General features: G+C 44.2%; 5 protein-coding genes across 5 annotated transcripts; 1 reads left to right on the top strand and 4 right to left on the bottom strand.

Annotated features, from left to right (window-relative positions):
* Positions 1-2,472: 2,472 nt before the first annotated feature.
* LOC115403152 (trace amine-associated receptor 13c-like) lies at positions 2,473-3,580 on the bottom strand. Its single transcript, XM_030111962.1, has 2 exons — positions 3,411-3,580; positions 2,473-3,289 (listed from the first exon to the last, which is right to left on the bottom strand). The coding sequence occupies exons 1-2, from the start codon at positions 3,578-3,580 to the stop codon at positions 2,473-2,475; spliced, it is 987 nt and encodes a 328-aa protein (XP_029967822.1).
* A 2,791-nt stretch (positions 3,581-6,371) lies between these two features.
* Positions 6,372-7,485, top strand: LOC115403355 (trace amine-associated receptor 13c-like). The gene is made up of 2 exons (XM_030112221.1): positions 6,372-6,544; positions 6,669-7,485. Exons 1-2 carry the CDS (start codon positions 6,372-6,374, stop codon positions 7,483-7,485), a joined length of 990 nt encoding a protein of 329 aa, XP_029968081.1.
* A 3,520-nt stretch (positions 7,486-11,005) lies between these two features.
* Positions 11,006-12,100, bottom strand: LOC115403352 (trace amine-associated receptor 13c-like). Its single transcript, XM_030112219.1, has 2 exons — positions 11,928-12,100; positions 11,006-11,828 (listed from the first exon to the last, which is right to left on the bottom strand). The coding sequence occupies exons 1-2, from the start codon at positions 12,098-12,100 to the stop codon at positions 11,006-11,008; spliced, it is 996 nt and encodes a 331-aa protein (XP_029968079.1).
* A 4,673-nt stretch (positions 12,101-16,773) lies between these two features.
* Positions 16,774-17,862, bottom strand: LOC115403351 (trace amine-associated receptor 13c-like). The gene is made up of 2 exons (XM_030112218.1): positions 17,690-17,862; positions 16,774-17,605 (listed from the first exon to the last, which is right to left on the bottom strand). The coding sequence occupies exons 1-2, from the start codon at positions 17,860-17,862 to the stop codon at positions 16,774-16,776; spliced, it is 1,005 nt and encodes a 334-aa protein (XP_029968078.1).
* A 3,243-nt stretch (positions 17,863-21,105) lies between these two features.
* Positions 21,106-22,194, bottom strand: LOC115403350 (trace amine-associated receptor 13c-like). Its single transcript, XM_030112217.1, has 2 exons — positions 22,022-22,194; positions 21,106-21,937 (listed from the first exon to the last, which is right to left on the bottom strand). The coding sequence occupies exons 1-2, from the start codon at positions 22,192-22,194 to the stop codon at positions 21,106-21,108; spliced, it is 1,005 nt and encodes a 334-aa protein (XP_029968077.1).
* Between the last annotated feature and the right edge of the window lie 521 nt (positions 22,195-22,715).

Below are 22,715 nucleotides of genomic sequence, written 5' to 3'. Positions count from 1 at the left end.
TTTTAGCTAAAGCACTTGAGATTTTCAACCCTATTTTGTTCTTCTCTGTTTATATGTGGAATTTAGCTGAATTGTCTGAGGAAAGAAGAGAGCCGTGTCATGGAATGTATATGTCCTGATTGCCTGGTGGTAGTTTTATTTGGCTCAATATTGATGTTTCGATGAAGGGAATGATTATGTGTTGGCCCTGCGATGGACTGACAAACTGTCCAGGGTGTACCCTGCCCTCACCCATAAGTCATAGGGATTGGCTCCAACACCCACCGACCCTTAACAGAATAAGCAGCTCAGAAAATGAATGAATGAATGAATGAATGAAAGTAAAGTTGCACATTCATCTCACTGTCAATTAATGTCAATATCATGACATTTGTTTAAAATGAGGATATGAGTTTTGCTTTTTTATTTTGTCTGTCCGCTTTCGCACTGAAGAATCTAGGATCCAGTTATTTCACCCTCTACCCTCCACCTCACCCTCCACTCACACTGCATGCCGTCTGCAGAGGTGGAATGATACGCCATTCTGATGTGGAAACCTGAGAACAAAGTGGGCCAGATGAATGGAGTTGGGCGTGACTGAGTGTGGCTCTCTGCTCCACAGAAGAACGAGGGGGTTATGCAAAGTTCAAAGAGTTTTAGCCCTCACAAAAAGTTGAAACTGTAACTATTACAACCACAGAAACACCAAAACCATCGCTGAGCGCTTTTAGTATTGGCTTTGTTCTCCTGTGTCCTTCCTCTTACTTACACTCTGTACCTTGAACTTTGCTTTATGTGGTTCATTTAGTTTACTTGATTCCAGGAATTAGGGGTTAAGATTGAATTACCAATTAGGATTAGGGCTGGGTAAGGATAGGTTTTAGGGTGAGGGTAACAGGGTGAGGGTGAGCGGTAGCAGGTTGGGGGTATTTTGGATCATGGGGCCTATTGAGTAGGGGATTCGGAATGTGTCTCCACCTTCAAATTCCTGGGAATCCACATATCAGAGGAGCCGTCTTCATACAACAACTCCTCCTGCCTGGTCAAGAAGGCTCACCAACACCTCTTCCTCTTGAAGACACTGAAGATGCACCATCTGTTCTCAGTCATGCTCAAGAACTTGTACCGCTGTGTGGTAGAGAGCATCCTGACAAGCTGTGTCAGTCTGGAACGGGAACTGTATTGGCGGCAGAACACAAGGCTCACAGCCAGCATCCAGGGAAACCCTTCACACCCGGCTCATGTAGCATTTTGCACTCAGGCAGGCGCTTCAGGTGGCTCAGAACCAAAACCAGCAGACTCAGGAACAGTCTTTTTCCCTGCGCTGTCTCCCTTTTGAACTCTAACTCAAGCAGACCCCTGTAGACCCTACTCCACCCCGACTGCTTTCAATATTAATTTCTCCTGCTGTTCTTCCACACATATACACATTTTGTGGATACACTTATGTGTGGCACCCGCATATTTATTGTTAAAATTGTAGAAGTTGTAAAAGATGAGATGGATTGGGGGGTTCAATGAACTTTATTTATTGCTTCCCACAGATTGACGACTGACAGGCCAAACACTCCAACCCAGTACAACGCCGTGCTCTTCTTGCTGCTGTCTGCTCATTTCCTCACCCTCAGTCTCATCAGTGTCCCTCTGAGAAAATATAAGCAGCGACATCCTGTGATTAACCAGAAGAAGAATGATGTGTAGACCTCTACACTTTCCATTTTCCTGTAATGACTCAATGTTAACTTTAATATCTGGGAGCATGATTGGATCCAAATCCTAAGAGTAATAAAACAACTAATCTCATTCATTTTATGTTCTGTACAGCAATAAATACTGTTTAACATTAGTTTGTGATCAGTAAAACAGTTCACAAATCATCTATTTAAAAAAACCCATCTGTATGGTCACTTTGACATTTAACAGACATTTTCTACGAACCACTACTGTGTCTGTCCCCTTCATGGTATCATTAAAGTGCTAATAAAACAGCTCAACCCAAAATTTTGATGGAAAGAGAATATGCATGATAACATATAAATATAGGAATGTTAACTTGAATCATCACCAGCAATGTGTAAAACAGTCATTCTGCTTGGAGGTGAGGGGAACAAAAAGAACACAAAACTAAAGGGAGGGAGGAAAATTCAATAGAACAGCCCATTTCTGATTAAATTCCGATCTGAATTTATTACAAAAAGACATCACTTTTTAATCTTAAACATTCCATGTAAACAGGATACTCAAAGTGTCAACTCAGATCCTGGAGGGCCGCAGCTCTGCACGTTTTTCCTTTCTCCCTGTTTAATACAGCTGAATGTAATAAATTACTCGTTATCACGCTTTCCGCTGAACTTGGTGATGGAGCCTTCATGAGATTAAGGTGTGTTGAAGCAGGGAGACAAGGAAAACAAGCACAGCTGCAGCCCTCCAGGATCTGAGTCTGAAACCCCTGCACTAAAGCATCTCTACATTTGACATCAGTTGGCTGTGTGTCTAGAGTATGTTGGCATCACATGATCCAGGCTTCAGGATCTGAAGAGTTAAAATTACTTTTATACATTTTATAAACCATGGATAGAAAAAAGCATAAATCAGAGGGTTGAGAAAGGAATTTAGAAAAAACAAACACATTACGAAAGCAGCAGAGGAAACACTGACCACAGAATCGCCGCCTGAAAGTGTAACACAAAAAAATGGGCAGACACATATTAGAAAAACAACAACAACAACTCCCAGAGTCCTGGCTGCCTTCAGCTCAGATTTCTTTACGGTTATTCTAACTGAACCCTGAAGTGTGACGTCTCTGATATGAGACCTCAGAGCACGGGCCTGAGACACAGCTACTACAAATATTCTCACATACAGAATCACAATAACAGTCACAGGGCCAATGAAGGATATGAAAACATCCACGATCCCAGCATAATATTCAATAACAACCACACACTCCCCAAGACAAGTATTATACCTGCCTGGCTGTTCAACATTATCTTTTAGTATCAGACAGTGACAGAGAACACAAGCCACCCAACACACTGAAACACAGATCCTGACCCTGTTCTGAGTGACTTTGGTGGGATACAGTAGAGGATAATAAATGGCCACATAGCGGTCGATCGATATGAGAACCATTGTTCCAATTGAGGCTGAGGTGATAATATAATCCAAAACAAAGTGCACAGCACACATGAGGTCACCCAGGAACCAGCAGCCATCTATTAGAATAATTTGAAAAATCATAAGAAAGCCAACACAGAAATCAGAGACAGCCAGAGAGAGGAGGAGGACGTTGGTGGGAGTGTGCAGCTTCCTGAAAAAGTGAAAGAGCAACACATATTGTGTAGTAACAGCTGTCACTACAACATGTAAAAACCTGTGGAAAGCACACAAGCATGACTGTTTCTTCATATAAATTGATCAAATGGAACTACTTGAAGTGGGAGATGGAGATGATGACCAGCAGGTTGAGAACCACAGTGAGCACAGAGATGGAGGACAGGGTGATGTAGATGAGCATGGACACTGAGTGAGGACGCATGATCTTCCTGCAGGACGAGTTGAGTTGTGGAAAGCACAATTCAGCTTCCTCAGAGGTTGTCATTATTGCAGTGAAGAGGAGAAGCTGTTGAGCTGAGCCAGCACTCTGCCTAAACCTTTGTCATGTCATTGATTTATCCCATGTTAAAGCTTCTCCCTCCCCCGCTGGACTGACACCCACTGGGTGTGGTTTGTCGACATAGAAACAGCGAGTCTCCAGCAGAGGGCTCTGGTTAAGCTCCTCTAATTGAAAGCATTTTCATGCATTTTCATGGTTTTCCAGTACAGAATCAACAACTGTGCAGACCTAATTTGTTCTGAGTGAACCTACAATAAGCTGTTGACCAGGGGCAAATACAAAGGGTGCATCACTCAGGGGAAGTAGGTCCAGCGTGCTCATGAGAGCTGTCACTTGCCACACTGGTGCCCCAATAATGGCCCGTTTTGCCCTTTTTTCATTATTTGTTTTCCACCGGTGCCAAACCTCCCAGCTGGAGGTCCTTCCTGGCATCACCCAATTCACTGCTTCCATCCATCACAGTTTTTGGTGCTCTAGAAAGCCTGCAGGATGTCCCAAACTCTGAAGCCGCATTTCGTGGAATAGGTATGGATTAGGTCAGGTCGGCAAACATGTCACCAGACCCAAATGTCACGCCCTGTGCCCCTGCGGCCATGTGGAGGCGCTCGGGTCCTGTTTTGTGTTTGTCTGCCCTCACGTTCTCCTGCCAAGCCACCTGCCTCGTTACCACCTAATGTGCCACACCTGTGTCTGCCCCTATTTAAGTCCTGCTCCCCTGATGTGTCTTGTCGGCTCCTTGTGGGTCTGTCTGCGTGCTTCTGTGTCCTTGCCTGCATGTCGGGTCAGCTCAGTGTTTCTGTATTCCTGCGTACCTGTATTCCTGCGTTCCTGTTTCCTGAAAATAAATGAGTTTGTACTCCACCTGGCTGCCTGCGCTTGGGTCTTTTCCACCTGCAGCCATGACACCAAATCATTGTCACATTTCCACTGTACGTGGTTACGGTTGAAATGTCATTACACATGCGTCAGCTGGCTACTGATGCCATCATGTAGCTGCTCCAGCAGTAGCCTGGCATTAAACTGTGGCGTGATGTACACAGCCGTGACTAAAATGGCAGTAACCTCCCTCGGGAGATTAAAAGATTTACATTTCAAAGCCAGATACTCAATATCAGGACAGCAGTTTGTCTTAATAATGTCCATGGATGTGCACCAGGCATTGTTAATATAGATACACACTCTCCAACCTCTGAGTTTACCAGAGTCAGCTGTGATATCAGTTCAATAAATGAAACGGCCTGCTGTCTCACTGACTGCATAAGGACCATTGTCCAATCAGGTCTCTGTTATTACCGACACACAGCTCTCCATGCCGCGGGACGTTGTCCTCAGTCTTATCGCATTCCGTCTGTTGACAAGAGAAAGGTGTTGGAAAGGAAGAGGCTCTGTAAGGCTGGTCTGTCAGGGTTAGCTCGTAGCCTGGCTCGTATGCCAGCTCTCTTGCACCACTTTCGTTTTCTTTCCTTACACCGCCTCCACCCTCTCAGGTGAGGAAAGCTGGCTGCTCTGCTGTGCCCGGAATGCAGTAGTTCAGGTGGAGTGGAGTTTGGGTCCCCTGGAGTAAAGCTCTGGCATTTGAGCAACTCGACCTGTTCGGAATATAAGTGCTCGCTTGAAAACTTAGAAAAAAAACAAAGAAGCTGCTGAGTAGTCAGGTGCTCTGAGTTGCTGCATCCATGTGTGCTGCCATCTTTCCTCTTAATTATTTCTTTACCTGATTTTAAAAATATTCTGGGATATTCATGGTAACACAATCAAGTTGTTTTAAATGAATTACTGATCATATTCTAGGTGAAAGGGCCAATAAGTGGCCCCGTTTACATGGGAATTTTTTTCAATCCGATTGAAAGCAGTCGTATTAAAAGGATCCCTATAAATTAACGCTAACTAAAGAGATTCACATTTAATGCTTGTATACAAGAGCTGAAACCAATTATACAGTATCTGTGGCATTTGACAAAGAACCCTCCCACTTTTCTGGTTCTGAACTTTAGCTTTGCAGTCAATAGTCTTCAGTCTACCATTGTGTTTTTATCTGCTGGATATCTGCTCAAACAGCCCTCCAAACATCTCTGTGATAAAGTGGCAACAGATCCTGCAGGCACCACTGGTAGTGTGTCACAGAGAAGTTGCTTTTGCACAATTTTTGGCCTTCTCGTCTGTCTATATTTATTTTTTTGCTCACTCATTGTTCCTGTTTTCTCAACCAACGTTCAGTTCCTCTACTTGTTTTGGTTTTGACTTTCCTAATTCCTGTTTTCTGCACACGTCATTATGTGTCTGTTCGTACGATGGAGCACAAGCACAGAACCAATAATCTGTTCATATACCACGATCCATTCCCATCAGTCATTTATATGAGGCCTCAAGCACATTAAAATGACAATCCAATCTGAAATTTAATATTTACAATTCTTTTGACCTCACCATCTGATTATAAAGAGGATTTTTGGACCCATGTAAATGGGGATAGTTAGTTAATCTGCTGCTGAAGTGAGGGTGTGATTGCTTCAAGTCTTTCAGCTGCTCCAGATTTCCTTATGTGTTTAAACTGAGTGTGGAGTCAATTGCTCATTGTAGGATCAGTCAGGACAAATTACATCCAGACCAGAGCCCTCAGCTGGGGACTGTTGGTGTTGCTACCTCTACAAACCACGCCCAGTGGGTGCCAGTCCAGCAGGGGAGGGAGAAGCTTTGACAGAGAGATAAATCAAAGACATGACAAAGGTTCAAGCAGAGCGTTGGCAGAGCTCAGCAGCTTCTCTTTGTTGTAATGATGACAGCAACCTCTGAGGAAGCTGAACTCTGCTTTCCACAGCTCAACTCATCCTGCAGGAAGATCATGCGTCCTCACTCAGTGTCCATGCTCATCTACATCACCCTGTCCTCCATCTCTGTGCTCACTGTGGTTCTCAACCTGCTGGTCATCATCTCCATCTCCCACTTCAAGTAGTTCCATTTGATCAATTTGTACAACAGCCATGCTCATGTGTTTCGGATATGTTTTTATCTGCTGGATTGATGTTTGCTGCTTCACACAGTGATCACTTTTTTTGTTCTGTTATTTCTCCAGGAAGCTGCACACTCCCACCAACCTCCTCCTCCTCTCACTGGCTGTCTCTGACTTCTTTGTGGGCATTTTCATGGTTTTTCAAATTTTCCAAATAGAAGGCTGCTGGTTCCTGGGTGATCTCATGTGTTCTGTTTATTTTGTTTTGGACTATATTGTCACCTCAGCCTCAATTGGAACAATGGTGCTCATATCGATCGACCGCTATGTGGCCATTTGTTATCCTCTACTGTATCCCACCAAAGTCACTCAGACCAGGGTCAAGATCTGTGTTTCAGTGTGTTGGGTGGCTTGTGTTCTCTGTCACTGTCTGATACTAAAAGATAATGTTGAACAGCCGGGCAGGTATAATACTTGTCTTGGAGAGTGTGTGGTTGTTATTGAATATTATGCTGGGATCGCAGATGTTTTTATATCCTTCATCGGCCCTGTGACTGTTATTGTGATTCTGTATGTGAGAATATTTGTAGTAGCTGTGTCTCAGGCCCGTGCTATGAGGTCTCATATTAAAGATGTCACACTTCAGGGTTCAATCAGAATAACTGTGAAGAAATCTGAGCTGAAGGCAGCCAGGACTCTGGGAGTTGTCATCGTCGTGTTCTTGTTATGCATCTGCCCTTATTTCTGTGTTACACTTTCAGGTGACGACGCCACGGTCAGTGCTTCCTCTGTGGCTTTTGTATTGTGCCTCGTTTTTGTAAATTCCTGTCTAAACCCTCTGATATATGCTTTTTTCTATCCATGGTTCAGAAACTGCATGAAAATGATCTTTACGCTCGAAATTGTGAAGCCTGGATCATGTGAGGCCAACATACTGTAGATGGGGAGACAGCACATGTCAGATGCTTTTGTCAATCCAGGAAAATCTAAGGATCTTGTTGACATCTGCATGCCAACAGAAAATCAAGAGATTAACTGATGTTTTCTACAAGATTAAGAGAATTAAATGTCATATCTGCTAATGAAGTGAGTGAAAAAGTTCAACTGTTGCATAAATGATCCTTATAATGTAGAGAAACCTGTATTCCATACAGAAACCATGTGTGTGTAACAGCATAAGATGTGTTATTGTGACTCAATAACATCAATAAAGCAAAACAATGATTTTAAATCTTGCACCTGTTTTTTTATTTGAAGCATATATTATTTTTATTAATAAAGAATGAATAGTTAACAGTTGAGAAAATGCAGTATATAAGAAATAAACTAAATTCTATCAAAAGCATCAAAAGAAAAAGAGTTTCTGCTCCTCCATTTTTAATTTCAACCCTTCATAACTGAATGATTCATTCAGCAGTGTTAAGACTGGCAGCCGCTGCGACACGATCCCAGCTTCACCTGTTTATATCAGGCATTAAGCAGATTTTCAGTCAATTCAATCTGAAATTGACCATGATCCCAGTTAATCGGATTCACCTCGGTATTTATATGAGACATTTACAATCCGTTTGATTCTACAATCTGATTATAAGGAAGAGTTTTAGACCATCTAAATAGGACTACTGTGTGGAGGGCTGAGTTGATGCTATCACTTGTGAACCTGCAGGCTTTGTGTGCAAACTGATGCTGGCCAAGTTTAACAAGTAGTGAGATTTCTATGTGCTGCAGGTCTGTAATCATTCAGACTGCTGACTGACTGTGTCTTAGGGACGGGTGCCATAGTGGCAGATTTTCGGCAGCTGGGGAGGTTAAAAATGCTAAATACAAACCTCTGGCAGCTGGTCTGCACAGCTCTTCAGTACCCTCCCCTGGATGCCATCGGGACCAGCAGCCTTTGACAGGTTCATACTCCCGAGTGCCCTCCTGCAGCCCTGTCTCCACAAAATCGCATTCAGGGACAACTAAACTGACTTCTGAAATACTTTTCACAGAAGAATGAATTTTGTCCCTAATTACGTTCATCTCTGACAGATTTCTTTCATCATTCATTCCATTGGTTAAAACGGATTTTGCTTTTCCTTGACCATGTTAATGGAGCTTGCACAATGTTCTTCTAAAAGACACTTTGTTCTCACTAAAAACACAAGATCTTTTTAGGTTCTTTATTAAGTGTATTTTCTTACTGTTACATTTGTGGATTCACTGCGGGCCTTATCAAAGTATTGTAGTGTCGAGCAGCAATTGAAGAGGCGGGCTACTGCTCACACTCAACCAGGGCTTTTTTGTTAAAACAACCAAGCACACCGGCAACATCACTCTTCCAGCAACACCCCCTAACTCACGGTCCAACACGAAATGAAAATAAAAGCAACACAATAGAACACAGGAACACAAATGCAGAACATAATGATGAATAACGCAATCGCCATAAACACATAAAACCCCCACAAAAGAGTCCCAAAAATCCAGAACACTTCCACCCATAATGCCTAGCGGCCCCCAGCGCACAGTCAATATGGGCAGCGACCCCCAGAGGCCCCCACGGCCGCTACAGTATTCTCACCATTAAAGAATATGTGCACACACACCTCTCACACAGTATATTGATAAGGCCTTTGGTAAGGTACTGCTTCATCATGTGACCAAGACGCAAAGTATTATGGGAACTTGTCAAAACAACACATGCTAACCAGTTAGGTTTTTATTGTGACGCTATTGGCACAAGCACATACGTACACATAAACCGACAAACACACACACACACACACTCATTCTCACTGCTTAAAATAGGCAGTGAGAGCCCCAGACTATTCGGACCATCCACATGAGAACTCATAGGTTAAGACTGCCAGGAAGCCAGCACCTGGCTCCTCCACCCCGCCTGACCGAGAGACCCCCACACCAAGGTGGGGAGCCCCTCCCAGCTGGCCAGGTCAAGGAAACCCATGCACAGCACCCTCAGCAGCAAGCCAGCGTCAATCCCTAAACTCATATATGGGGAATATATTCCCTAATAGATTGCATGATATTTACCATTCTGCTGCAGTATGTTTGTTTCATAAGGGTAGAAGGCTGATCGCCGTGCAACATGACACTGTATTAAAATAAAGAGAGCAACACGTAATGTACAGGATATAACAAAATCATTTATTCTAGAAAGAAAACTGATATGTAAACACCGCGCTGCAGCTGGGAAACACTTTTGATCGGGGAAACTTTTTTAAATGAGGTCCAAGGGAACGACAGTCACTGGACCAGTTCACGGTTCAGGCCACATGAGGGACAAAGGCAGCAATTCAAAAATAATGAATAAACCACAAAAATACCAGTATATTTTGTATGAAATATCATATTATATGAAATAGCATCCTCATTTTCCTCACTACTCTGTTCACTACTATGACACAATATTCATTGATCAGGATCTAAGTCATGTGTATGATCAATTTTATAAATATTTACTAATAATATTTGGGCTGCAAACTTCTTGGTGGACATCACCTGTTCTCACCTTGCAAGCGTTGTTTTTCCTCAGGTGCTCCAGTGTCCTCCCATCAGGTGAAGGGATGACATGTATTTGTGTGTATTTTTGTCTGTATCTCTGTGTTTCCCTTGTAACTTCATTCAGAACCCGCTGGGACTGGCTCCACACTGCAGCGTGTCTGTCCATGTTACACTGATCAACACAAAAACTTCAAACTGGAGATCGTTTGAAAAGACAGAGTTGTTCAGTCACTGGCAGTCATGTATAAGTAGTTTAATTCCAAGTGTGGGTGAAGCAAGTTTTGAGCACTCCTGCATCTTGTGGGTAACAAACACAATAAATAAAGTTACATTTTCTTTAACTGATTGAAGCAAGGTAAATGGGAACCTGACAGTAGTACTTAACATGTTACAGGTGTGCAGCACACTGGCAAGACACTGAACATTTCAGTATTGTCATGGCAACAGAATTATTACAATCGGAACATGATTACAATTCAATAAACACAACAATATGACACACATTGAATCACATAACCACTCCAACGGGTTTTAACTCTGTAAATAATGGGATATCTTGCTCTATATCTGCTCTTCAGGCAAGAAGCCCTCTTTTTTTAACCTAAGTGCATAAGTTTAGTAAAATGAATGAAAATTAATTGGAATGACTAGCCTCTGCTAACACCTTCCATAGAGTCAAAAGAAAAAAAATCCAGACACCATTGAGGCTAGAGAAGGGAGATTAAAAAAGGTAAATACAGCAGCTCGTGCCATGCAGTCACAAGGTCAAAGTTTGAAAGACACGAAAAATTACAGAAAATATCTCACAATAAAATCATTGACAGCTAGTTGGAAGAGAGCATCATCTTCATTACAATATCACAACAGCCCTATGCTCAATATTTTGTTAGCTTAGAGATATTAACAACATGTTTTAAGTCCTCTTTAGATTTCTTGTTATCTTGTGAACATTTCTTTTATTTGCGTAGTATGTTAGTGTCACATGATCCAGGCTTCAGGATCTGGAGAGTAACAATGACTCTGATGCAGTTTCTGAACCAGGGGTAGAAAAAGGCATAAATCAGAGGGTTTAAACAAGAATTAACGTAGAACAAACACATTACGAAGGCAGCAGATGAAGCACTGACCACAGCATCGTCACCTGAAAGTGTAACACAGAAATAAGGGCAGACACATATCAGAAACACAACAACAACAACTCCCAGAGTCCTGGCTGCCTTCACCTCAGATTTCTTCACAGTTATTCTCACTGAACCCTGAAGTGTGACGTCTTTAATATGAGACCTCATAGCACGGGCCTGAGACACAGCTACTACAAATATTCTCACATAGAGAATTGCAATAACAGTCACAGGGCCGATGAAGGATATAAAAACATCTGCGATCCCAGCATAATATTCAATAACAGCCACACACTCCCCAATACAAGTATTATACCTGCCCGGCTGTTCAATATTATCTTTTAGTATCAGACAATGAGAGAGAAAACAAGCCACCCAACACACTGAAACACAGATCTTGACCCTGGTCTGAGTGACTTTGGTGGGATACAGTAGAGGATAACAAATGGCCACATAGCGGTCGATCGATATGAGCACCATTGTTCCAATTGAGGCTGCAGTTACAGCGTAGTCCAAAACAAAATACACAGCACACATGAGGTCACCCAGGAACCAGCAGCCGTCAATGAGGATGATCTGAAACACCATGAGGAGGCCCACAAAGAAATCAGAGACAGCCAGAGAGAGGAGGAGGAGGTTGGTGGGAGTGTGCAGCTTCCTGGAAAAATAACAGAGGAACAAGCTGATCACTGTGTGAAATAACAAACAGGTTGTTTGTTTGTTTTTTTTTTCATATAAACTGATCTAATTGATCTACTTGAAGTGGCAGAGTGAAATGATGACCAGCAGGTTCAGAACCACGGTGACCACAGAGATGGAGGACAGGGTGATGTAGATGAGCATGGACAGTGAGGGAGGACGTATGATCTTCCTGCAGGACGAGTTGAGTTGTGGGAAGCAGAGATCATCTTCCTCAAAGGTAGTTGTCATCATTACAACTAAGAGGAGAAGCTGCTGAGCTCTGCTAACAATCTGTCTCAATGTTATCCCCGTACCTAAAATACCTTTCCTTCTCCTTTCATCACTCCCCCCTCCTTTCATAAATGCAACCATGGACAGACCCAACACCCATGAGGCCTCTGCCTTTTTTTACCAATGGAGCCCAACAGAAAGGAATCTGACTTAGTCCCTACAGAACACAAAGTGAAACACACCGACAGGCACTTTTACTGCCTGTCTACTTTGAAGTGTGCCAAATTGCATGCTCAAGCAAACAAACTGCACATTTGTGTGTTATGTAGGGGATCAAACACGAATAATATCACAAATGGCATTGGGTTCAGATGACACTTTCAGCCCTGTTTTCATGAAAACAGTTAGGTGGAAATGAAGTCTTTTCCACTTTTGTTTGCTTGCAGTCACCATTGTATGACTGTCTGCAGAACTGAGCCCCCCAAAGCACAAAATGTTGTATCATGGAACTGGACATGTTGGTGGAGGAAGTCATACAGTGATGATTAGTCATACAGTCAGGGTACAGCAAGGGGTCTGCAAATGAAGGACTTGAGTGACCAGCTACAGAAATGCCTGTCGGTTCTTAGGTTCCATTGATCTGCAGTGCATTTCAGTGGAGTTGTTGAATGTTCTCGGTCATATAGGAAGTATGGAGGTATGGAGTATGACTGTCAAACATCGGTGGGAAGGGGGCATCCTTTGTGTGCTGGCGATGTTTTGTTGGAGGACTGCTGGTCTGGAGGACCCCCGCCGGTGAAGCTGCTCGCCACCGGATCGTGTGCCTATGGCCCCCGCCGGCGAAAGAAGCTTGTCCCCGGATTGTGTGCCGGCGAGGCTCGACCCCGGATCATGTGCCCCGGGCCCCGCCGGCGAAGAAACTAACCCCCAGATCGTATGCCGGTCCGGGCCACTGCAGGCGAAAGAAGCTTGCCCCCGGATCGTCTGGCAACCGTTTCCCCCACTTCTGACGGAGAACTTCTGTTCTCATTCCTGGTTGCTGCTGCAGAGTCTGTGTCCCCAGTCCCGAGTCCCCCGTCTGCTGCAGAGTCTGGGCCCCGTTTGAGGCCGTCGCATCTGCTTCCCCTCACCCGCCTGGGGTTGTTGCCTCATGTTGTGTCAGGAGGCGCACATTGGGAGGGGGATACTGTCATGCCCTGAGCCCCTGCAACCTGATGGGGGTGCTCCGGTCCTGTTTTGTCATGTGCATGTCCTGTCTTCCTGTTTTCTGTATGCCCTCACATTCTCCTGCCTCTCTCGTTACTGCCCCAATGTGTGGCACCTGTGTCCTCCCCCCAATTTAAGTCTGGCCATCCTGCTGTTTCTGGTCGGCTCCTTGTGGGTTCGTCCGCGTGCTCCGTCATGTGTCCTGGCCTGCACCAGCTCAGCTCCATTCCTGAGTTCCTGAGTTCCTGGAAATAAATGAGCTTTCAACTCCACTTGGCTGCCTGTGTGTGGGTCCTTCCATCCTGCACCCGTGACAGATTGCACTTGCGGTGTTGCCATGTGTTGCTCTGGGTTTTAGTGGTCCAGAGAATATTTGATGATGCTTCATTTTGGGTGCGGGTTGGATCAGGGTACAGTGACTCAGCTCTGCTTTAGAGTGGGGATGGTGATGAAGAGGCTTAATTCCTGGGGACATGAGGGGCAAACCCCATGGGAGCTGGTGGAGCACTACCCCCTTGGCTCCAGAGCCATGGAGCTCTGGAGCCATCTTGGCCTGCTGGGATCTACTGGGGTTTGGTGTCCCCTCCCCTTCTCCTGTGGACCCCCTCTGGCTGGGGATGGTCTTCCCTGTTCCCTCTCTCTGGTGCACCGTGGGTTTGGGGTGTGGCCCTGTCCATGTCAGTTTGCTGGGGCCCCCTTTGATATGGTGGTGTGCTGGAAATGTCTGCAGTGTGATTTGGGCCAACTCTGACAAGTGTCAAAGCAAGCAGATGGACCCAAATGCAGACATTCACAAGGGTGGAGTTGAGATGGAACATCCAGGACAACAAACTAGGAGCAGGACTAGGACAAGGAACTCAAAACTCAGACCAAGATTGGAAACTCAAAACAGGACTAGTAACTTGGAACACGAGAGACTACAGGCTGGGAACTGGGGGATTAGAAACAGAGAATTGGAAGACTACAAACTGAAGGTCTGGCGCCGGTTGCACTGGAGAGTCTGAAGGGCTGGAGCTGGCTGCACTGGAGACTGCAGACTTCGACATCTGGTGTCAGCTGTGCCAGACGCAGCAGATCTGGAGATCCAGAGCCGGCTGTACCAGAGACTGCTAAGCCGGGAGAGCTGGACATGGGTGAGGTGAGCAGACCTAGTTTGCCGGGTGCCTAGTAGTGCTGATGTCTCTGAAGCAGGTCCAGCTATACTGGAAATTTTTGTGGTGTCTTCCATCACTGTTGAAGTGGCCTTGAGGTTTACAGGTGGTTCCTGCATGCTGCTGTGCTAACAAGCTGCCAGCTGTGCATGGGAATCAGTGTTGTTACTGCTGGTTGATGCTATCAGGGGAGTTGGGCTGGTGGCATGTTGTCTGTCAAACGTCGGTGAGAAGGGGGCATCCCTTGTGTGTTGGTGATATTTTGTTGGAGGACTGCTGGTGCCAGTGCTATGGTTCTGTCTGGGTCTGTACAGTATGGGTGTGTTGGTGTTTTTGGGGGGGGCCAGGTACATGGGCCTGTGATTGGGCCAGTGGTGTTACTAAGTGTTGTTCTGGGTTCAATAGTCCAGAGCGGTTTTGGTGATGTTGAGTATTTGGTGTGGCTGGGCCAGGGTACAGTGACTCAGCTCTGCTTTGGAGTGGGGATGGTGGTGGAGGGGCTTAATTCCTGGGGGCATGAAGGGCTAATACCATGGGGGTTGGTGGAGCGCTACTCCCTTGGCTCCAGAGCCATGGGTCCTGCCCTTCTTGGCCTGGTGGCATCTTCTGGGGTCTGGTTTCCCTCCGCTTCTCCTCCGGGCCTCTCGTGGCTGGGGGTGGTCTTTCTGGTTCCCTCTTTCTGGTGCCCCCTCGGTTTGGGATGTGGTCCTGCCCATGGCGGTTTGCTGGGGCCACATTTGATCTGGTGACATGCTGGACATGTCGGCAGTGTGATTTGGGCCAACTCTGTCAGTTGTCAAAGCAAGCAGGTTGACCAAAATGCAGACATTGACAAGGGTGGAGTTGAGGTGGGTTTATTATACATTCAGGGCTAGAAACTAAACACGGGGAAAGGAGCTCGAAACTCGGAACAGGACGAGAGACCCAACACAGAACTAGGAACTCGGAACACTAGAGACTACAGACTGGGAGCTTGGAGCACAAGAGACTACTGACTGGGAACCAATAACACCAGAGTCTAGAGACTGGGAACTGGAAAACTAGAGACTACAGAATGGGAACTGGAAAACTAGAGACTACAGACTGGGAACTGGAAGACGAGAGACTACAGAATGAGAACTGGGGGACGAGAGACAGGGAATAGGAAAACTACAGTCTGAAGGCCTTGAACCAGCTGTGCTTGAGAGTGAAGACGAGTTTGCCGGGTGCCTAGTAGTGCCGCTGTCTCTGAAGCAGGTCCAGCTATATATCCGGGTCGAGCACTGGGGCCCCAGTATTAATGACCACCGCCTTCTCCTGGTGTGAACGGCCCCACTGGTAGTGTTTTCCCATGATGCTTAGTGCCATGCCATGTCTCCTCTGCTTTGCTGTGCGCAAAAAAATGTGTGTGTGTGTGTGTGTGTGTGTGTGTGTGTGTGTGTGTGTGTGTGTGTGTGTGTGTCTGTGTGTGTGTGTGTGTGTGTACTACTTGATGGTGCGGTTTTTATTTCTTTTGTTTTTATTACTGTTTTTACTGTTCAGCACTTTGTGTTGTTCTTATAAATATGAAAAAGTGCTATACAAACAAAGTTTGATTTGATTTGATTTGATTTGATCCACCACGCACTCTCCTAAATGTCAATACAATCTTAATATATCATGTGCAAACACCCAACCACTGAAATCTCATCCATTCAGCTCTGTACAACTCGCTGTGTATATATCTTTTTGTGTTTCTCACATTTTTCTATTATATTGTACATATGTGTCTGTCAAAAAATAATTTTGAATCATTTTCATCCGGATTCCCAAATTATGATTTGCATCCCAAACCTGATGATCATTTTCACCCAGACCTTTATAACTATTATAATTGAACTGTAGTTAAATTATAGTTTCAACTCCCTGCTATAGTATACTCCAACCTGTCTGATGCCGAGTCCCCAAAAGTGTTCTGAATAGATTAAATCGACGTCTTATTGAATGCATCAACCATGATGTATCGAGTCAAGAAATCAGCACCGCAGTCACAAAGGTAAGTATTTTTAATTAAAACAACATTTAATTTTTCAATTTCTGTACATCACATGAGAGACATGAAAATACATTTCTCAGGCTGGGAGCATTTCAGCTAATGAAGGCAAATTTGTCTAACAAAAACAAAAAAGCAGACAGATTTCTTTGGCAGATACATTTGTCATGCTTATAATGAAGCTTCCACACATGTGTACAGGGTTGACAAACATTTATTTACACAATGTTATGAAAACCTAAATTAAAATTTAAAGAAAAGACATTAAATGTGATTATTCTCTAGTAGTTATTGTCAATAGCGGCAAAACTCTTCAGTCTTGATCATTTCTTTGATCGACACAGTATGTTGGCATCACATGATCCAGACTTCAGGATCTGGAGAGTAACAATGGCTCTGATGCAGTTTCTGAACCAGGGGTAGAAAAAGGCATAAATCAGAGGGTTTAAACAAGAATTAATATAGAACAAACACATTACGAAGGCAGCAGATGAGGCACTGACCACAGCATCATCACCTGAAAGTGTAACACTGAAATAAGGGCAGACACATATTAGAAAAACAACAACAACAACTCCCAGAGTCCTGGCTGCCTTCACCTCAGATTTCTTCACAGTTATTCTGACTGAACCCTGAAGTGTGACGTCTTTAATATGAGACCTCACAGCACGAGCCTGAGACACAACCACAGCAAATATTCTCACATACAGAATCACAATAACAGTCACAGGGCCAATGAAGGATATAATAACATCTGCGATCCCAGCATAATATTCAATAACAACCACACACTCCCCAAGACAAGTATTATACCTGCCCGGCTGTTCAACATTATCTTTTAGTATCAGACAATGACAGAGAACAGAAGCCATCCAGCACACTGAAACACAGATCTTGACCCTGTTCTGAGTGACTTTGGTGGGATACAGTAGAGGATAATAAATGGCCACATAGCGGTCGATCGATATGAGCACCATGGTTCCTATTGAGACTGAGGTGGAAATATAGTCCAACACAAAATACACAACACACATGAGATCACCCAGGAACCAGCAGCCGTCTGTAAGGATGATCTGAAACACCATGAGGAGGCCCACAAAGAAATCAGAGACAGCCAGAGAGAGGAGGAGGAGGTTGGTGGGAGTGTGCAGCTTCCTGGAAAAATAACAGAGCAACAAGCTGATCACTGTGTGAACTAACAAACTATTTTCGTCATATACATTTATCAAATGGAGCTACTTGAAATGGGAGATGGAGATGATGACCAGCAGGTTAAGAACCACGGTGACCACAGACATGGAGGACAGGGTGATGTAGATGAGCATGGACACCGAATTAGGACGCATGATCTTCCTGCAGGACGAGTTGAGTTGTGGGAAGCAGAGATCATCTTCCTCAAAGGTTGTCGTCATCATTACAGCTAAGAGGAGAAGCTGCTGAGCTCTGCCAACAATCTGTCTCAACGTTTGTCATCTACCTAAAGTACCTTTCTCTCTCTATCCATCACTCCCCCCTCCTTTCATAAATGCAGCCCTGGACTGACCCAACACCCATGAGGCCTCTGTGATGGTTGCCAGCGGAGCCAAACAGACAGTAACCTGAAGTAGTCCCTTCAGAACACAAAGTGAAACACACCGACAGCCAGTTTTACTGCCTGTCTACTTTGAATTGTGCCAAATTGCATGCACAAGTAAACAGATTGCACATTCATGTGTTATGAAGGTTATCAACCACAAATAATATCACAAATGGCATTGGGTGCAGACGACACTTTAGCAAGTGTTCGACCCTGTTTACATGAAAACAGTTAGGTGAAAATGAAGTCTTTTCCACTTTCGTTTGCTTGCATTCACCATTGTATGACTGTATGCAGAACTGAGCCCCCCAAAGCACAAAATGCTGTATAATGGCGCTGGACATGTTTGTGGAGGAAGTCATACAGTGCTGTTTAGTCATACAGTCAGGGTACAAGAAGGGGTCTGCAAATGAAGGACTTGAGGGACCAGCTACAGAAATGCCTGTCAGTTCTTAGGCTCCATTGATCTACAGTGCATTTCAGTGGAGTTGTTGAATGTTCTTGGTCATATAGGAAGTATGGAGGGATGTTTTTGTGTTTATGGTGACTGTGGTGTGGTCCACGAGCCTCTTTTTGTGGTTGTGTGGTGGGTAATTGATTGACCTGCGAATGTATTGGAGTGATTTTGTTGCTTGTGGGGATTCATTCAAGAGGTGGGAGGTGGGTATGTTTGTTTGGTGTGGGGCCACGTGATGTAATGTGGTTAGCGGGGGATGTGTGGGGATTGATGTGATTTTGGTGGCTCTTCTAGCACCAGTAGCAGAAGGGTAATTTTTTTTTGTGGCGTCTTCCATCACTGTTGAAGTGGCCTTGTGGTTTACAGGTGTTTCCTGTGTGCTGCTGGGCTATCACGCTGCCAGCTGCACATGGGAATCAGTGTTGTTTCTGCTGGTGGATGATTTCAGGAGAGTTGGGCTTGTGGCATGTTGACTGTAAAACGTCGGTGGGAAGGGGGCATTCTTTGTGTGTTGGCGATGTTTTGTTGGAGGACCGCTGGTGCCAGGGTTATTGTTCGTTTTGGGTCTGTACTGCATGGGTGTGTTGGTGGTGTTTTGGAGGGCTGGATATCATGGGGTACATGATTGCACTTGCGGTGTTGCCATGTGTTGTTCTGGGTTCAATGGTCCAGAGCAACTTTTATGATGCTTCTTCTTGGGTGGGGCTGGAGCAGAGTACAGTGGCTCAGCTCTGCTTTAGAGTGGGGGTGGTGATGCAGAGGCCTAATTCCTGGGGATGTGAGGGGCAAACCCCTCGGATGTTGGTGGAGCGCTATCCCCTTGGCTCCAGAGCCATGGGTCCTGCCTATCTTGGCCCTGCCCATGGCAATTTTCTGGGCCCCCCTTTGATCTGGTGACATGCTGGAAATGTCTGCAGTGCAATTTGAGCCAACTCTGTCAGGTGTCAAAGCAAGCAGGTGGACCCAAATGCAGACATTGACAAGGGTGGAGTTGAGGTGGGTCTATTATAGATCCAGGACTAGAAACTCAGAACAGGACTAAGATAATTAACTCAAAACTCCGAACAGGAGTAGAAAGCCAAAACAGAACTTGGAACTCGGAACAGACTACAGACTGGGAGCTTGGAACACAAGAAACTACAGCCTTGGAACTCTGAACACTGGAGACTACAGACTGGGAACTCGGAACACTAGAGTCTAGAGACTGGGAACTAGAAAACTGGAGACCACAGACTGGGAACTGGAAGACTAGAGACTACAGAATGGGAACTGGGGGACTAGAGACAGGGAATAGGAAAACTACAGTCTGAAGGCCTTGAACCAGCTGTGCTGGAGACTGAAGACTAGTTTGCCGGGTGCCTAGTAGTGCTGCTGTCTCTGAAGCAGGTCCAGCTATATATCCACCACGCACTCTCCTAAATGTCAATACAATCATCTATCATGTGCAAACATCCAACCAGTGAAATCTCCTCCATTCAGCTCTGTGCAACTCCCTGTGTATATATCTTTTTGTGTTTCTCAAATATTTCTTTTATATTGTACATATGTGTCCTAAATTTATATTAAGTTTTTTTATGTATGGTTGGCTTTTAAAATTGTCACATTTCTATTCTATTTATATTTCTTTTCTCTGTTTGTTATACTGCTGCTGGAAAACTGCAATTTCACCATGTGGGACAAATAAAAGACTTTCGATACTAGGAACGTATTTCGGGAATAAGAAATTTTCACACAAAAGCATCTACTTGCATATTAAATGATTCATCCTCATCGCAAATGAAATAAAATGTGCTCCACTTCAGAACTGTTCAAACCTGATACCAAAACGTTTACTGGCTCTATTTCCTTTATTCTTACAATGTCCTTTCTGTGAGCAGCGCAACCAGTTAATGGCATCTGATTATACTCATCTGAGCTTAATCTGTATCCTCAACCATGCTCCACAACTAAAGTGCATTTCTAACTCAGGTAAAGTGATGGTTTTTTTGTCTGATTTAGTATTAATATTTTTGAATCACTTTCATCCAGATTACCAAATTATGATTTGTATCCCAAACCTGATGATCAGATCACATTTATAATCAAACTGTAGTTAAATTATAGTTTCAACTACCTGCTATAGTATACCCCCAAACTGCTTGATGCCGAGTCCCCAAAAGTGTTCTGAATAGATTCAATCGACGTCTTATTGAATGCATCAACCATGATGTATTGAGTCAAGAAATCAGCACAGCAGTCACAAAGGTAAATATTTTCAATTAGAAAATGTAATTGTTCAATTTCTATAGGTCAGCAATCCAACAATGCAACAGTTGTATAGGAAAGAAGTTGATCCACACTACAATGCACTAACAGAGACATGAAAATACATTTCTCAGGCTGGGAGCATTTCTGCAAATGAAGACAAATTTGTTTAACCAAAAACAAAAAAGCAGGCAGATTTCTTTGGTAGATTCATTTGTCATGCTTATAATCCAGCTTCCACATATGTGTACAGGGTTGACAAACATTTATTTACACAATGTTGTGAAAACCTGAAAATAAAAAAATATCATGACTTTAAATGTGATTTTTTTTTTTCCAGTAGCTCTTGTCAATAGTGGCAAAACTCTTCAGTCTTGATCATTTCTTTGATCGACACAGTATGTTGGCGTCACATGATCCAGACTTCAGGATCTGGAGAGTAACAATGGCTCTGATGCAGTTTCTGAACCAGGGGTAGAAAAAAGCATAAATCAGAGGGTTTAGACAGGAATTTATATAGAACAAACACGTGACAAAAGCAGCAGATGAAGCACTGACCACAGCACCGTCACCTGAAAGTGTAATACAGAAATAGGGGCAGACACATATTAGAAACACAACAACAACAACTCCCAGAGTCCTGGCTGCCTTCACCTCAGATTTCTTCACAGTTATTCTGACTGAACCCTGAAGTGTGACGTCTTTAATATGAGCTCTGATAGCATGAGCCTGAGACACAACCACAGAAAATATTCTCGCATACAGAATCACAATAACAGTCACAGGGCCGATGAAGGATATAAAAACATCTGCGATCGCAGCATAATATTCAATAACAACCACACACTCCCCAAGACAAGTATTATACCTGCCCGGCTGTTCAATATTATCTTTTAGTATCAGACAATGACAGAGAACAGAAGCCATCCAGCACACTGAAACACAGATCTGGACCCTGTTCTGAGTGACTTTGGTGGCGTAAAGTAGAGGATAACAAATGGCCACATAGCGGTCGATCGATATGAGCACCATTGTTCCAATTGAGACTGAGGTGGAAATATAGTCCAACACAAAATACACAACACACATGAGATCACCCAGGAACCAGCAGCCGTCAATGAGGATGATCTGAAACACCATGAGGAGGCCCACAAAGAAATCAGAGACAGCCATAGAGAGGAGGAGGAGGTTGGTGGGAGTGTGCAGCTTCCTGGAAAAATAACAGAGCAACAAGCTGATCACTGTGTGAAGTAACAAACTCTTTTCATCATATACATTTATCAAATGGAGCTACTTGAAATGGGAGATGGAGATGATGACCAGCAGGTTCAAAACCACAGTGACCACAGAGATGGAGGACAGGGTGATGTAGATGAGCATGGACACCGAATTAGGACGCATGATCTTCCTGCAGGACGAGTTGAGTTGTGGGAAGCAGAGATCAGCTTCCTCAAAGGTTGTCGTCATCATTACAGCTAAGAGGAGAAGCTGCTGAGCTCTGCCAACAATCTGTCTCAACGTTTGTCATCTACCCAAAGTATCTTTCTCTCTCCATCCATCACTCCCCCCTCCTTTCATAAATGCAACCCTGGACTGACCCAACACCCATGAGCCCTTTGTGATGGTTGCTAATGGAGCCAAACAGACAGTAACCTGAAGTAGTCCCTTCAGAACACAAAGTGAAACACACCAACCGTCTACTTTGAAGTGTGCAAAATTGCATGGTTAAGCAAACAGATTGCACATTATGTAAGTGATCAACCAAGAATAATATGGCACTGGGTGCAGACGACACTTTAAGCAAGAGTTCGACCCTGTTTACATGAAAACAGTTAGGTGGAAACAAAATCTTTTCCACTTTTGTTTGCTTGCATTCACCATTGTATAACTGTACGCAGAACTGAGCTCCCCAAAGCACAAAATGCTGTATCATGGAACTGGACATGTTGGTGGAGGAAGTCATACAGTGATGATTAGTCATACAGTCA

Source organism: Salarias fasciatus, chromosome 16, assembly GCF_902148845.1.
Source record: "Salarias fasciatus chromosome 16, fSalaFa1.1, whole genome shotgun sequence".
Taxonomy (NCBI): Eukaryota; Metazoa; Chordata; class Actinopteri; order Blenniiformes; family Blenniidae; genus Salarias; species Salarias fasciatus.
This window is presented reverse-complemented; position numbering and strand designations above follow the sequence as displayed.

Coding starts and splice junctions, on each gene's coding strand:
- LOC115403152 (XM_030111962.1), bottom strand. CDS start 3,580: ATGACAACCTCTGAGGAAGCTGAATTGTGCTTTCCACAACTCAACTCG. Junction 3,290..3,410: donor ATCTCCATCTCCCACTTCAA/GTAGTTCCATTT, acceptor TCACTTTTTCAG/GAAGCTGCACACTCCCACCA.
- LOC115403351 (XM_030112218.1), bottom strand. CDS start 17,862: ATGACGACAACCTTTGAGGAAGATGATCTCTGCTTCCCACAACTCAAC. Junction 17,606..17,689: donor ATCTCCATCTCCCATTTCAA/GTAGCTCCATTT, acceptor TTATTTTTCCAG/GAAGCTGCACACTCCCACCA.
- LOC115403355 (XM_030112221.1), top strand. CDS start 6,372: ATGACAGCAACCTCTGAGGAAGCTGAACTCTGCTTTCCACAGCTCAAC. Junction 6,545..6,668: donor ATCTCCATCTCCCACTTCAA/GTAGTTCCATTT, acceptor TTATTTCTCCAG/GAAGCTGCACACTCCCACCA.
- LOC115403350 (XM_030112217.1), bottom strand. CDS start 22,194: ATGACGACAACCTTTGAGGAAGCTGATCTCTGCTTCCCACAACTCAAC. Junction 21,938..22,021: donor ATCTCCATCTCCCATTTCAA/GTAGCTCCATTT, acceptor TTATTTTTCCAG/GAAGCTGCACACTCCCACCA.
- LOC115403352 (XM_030112219.1), bottom strand. CDS start 12,100: ATGACAACTACCTTTGAGGAAGATGATCTCTGCTTCCCACAACTCAAC. Junction 11,829..11,927: donor ATTTCACTCTGCCACTTCAA/GTAGATCAATTA, acceptor TTATTTTTCCAG/GAAGCTGCACACTCCCACCA.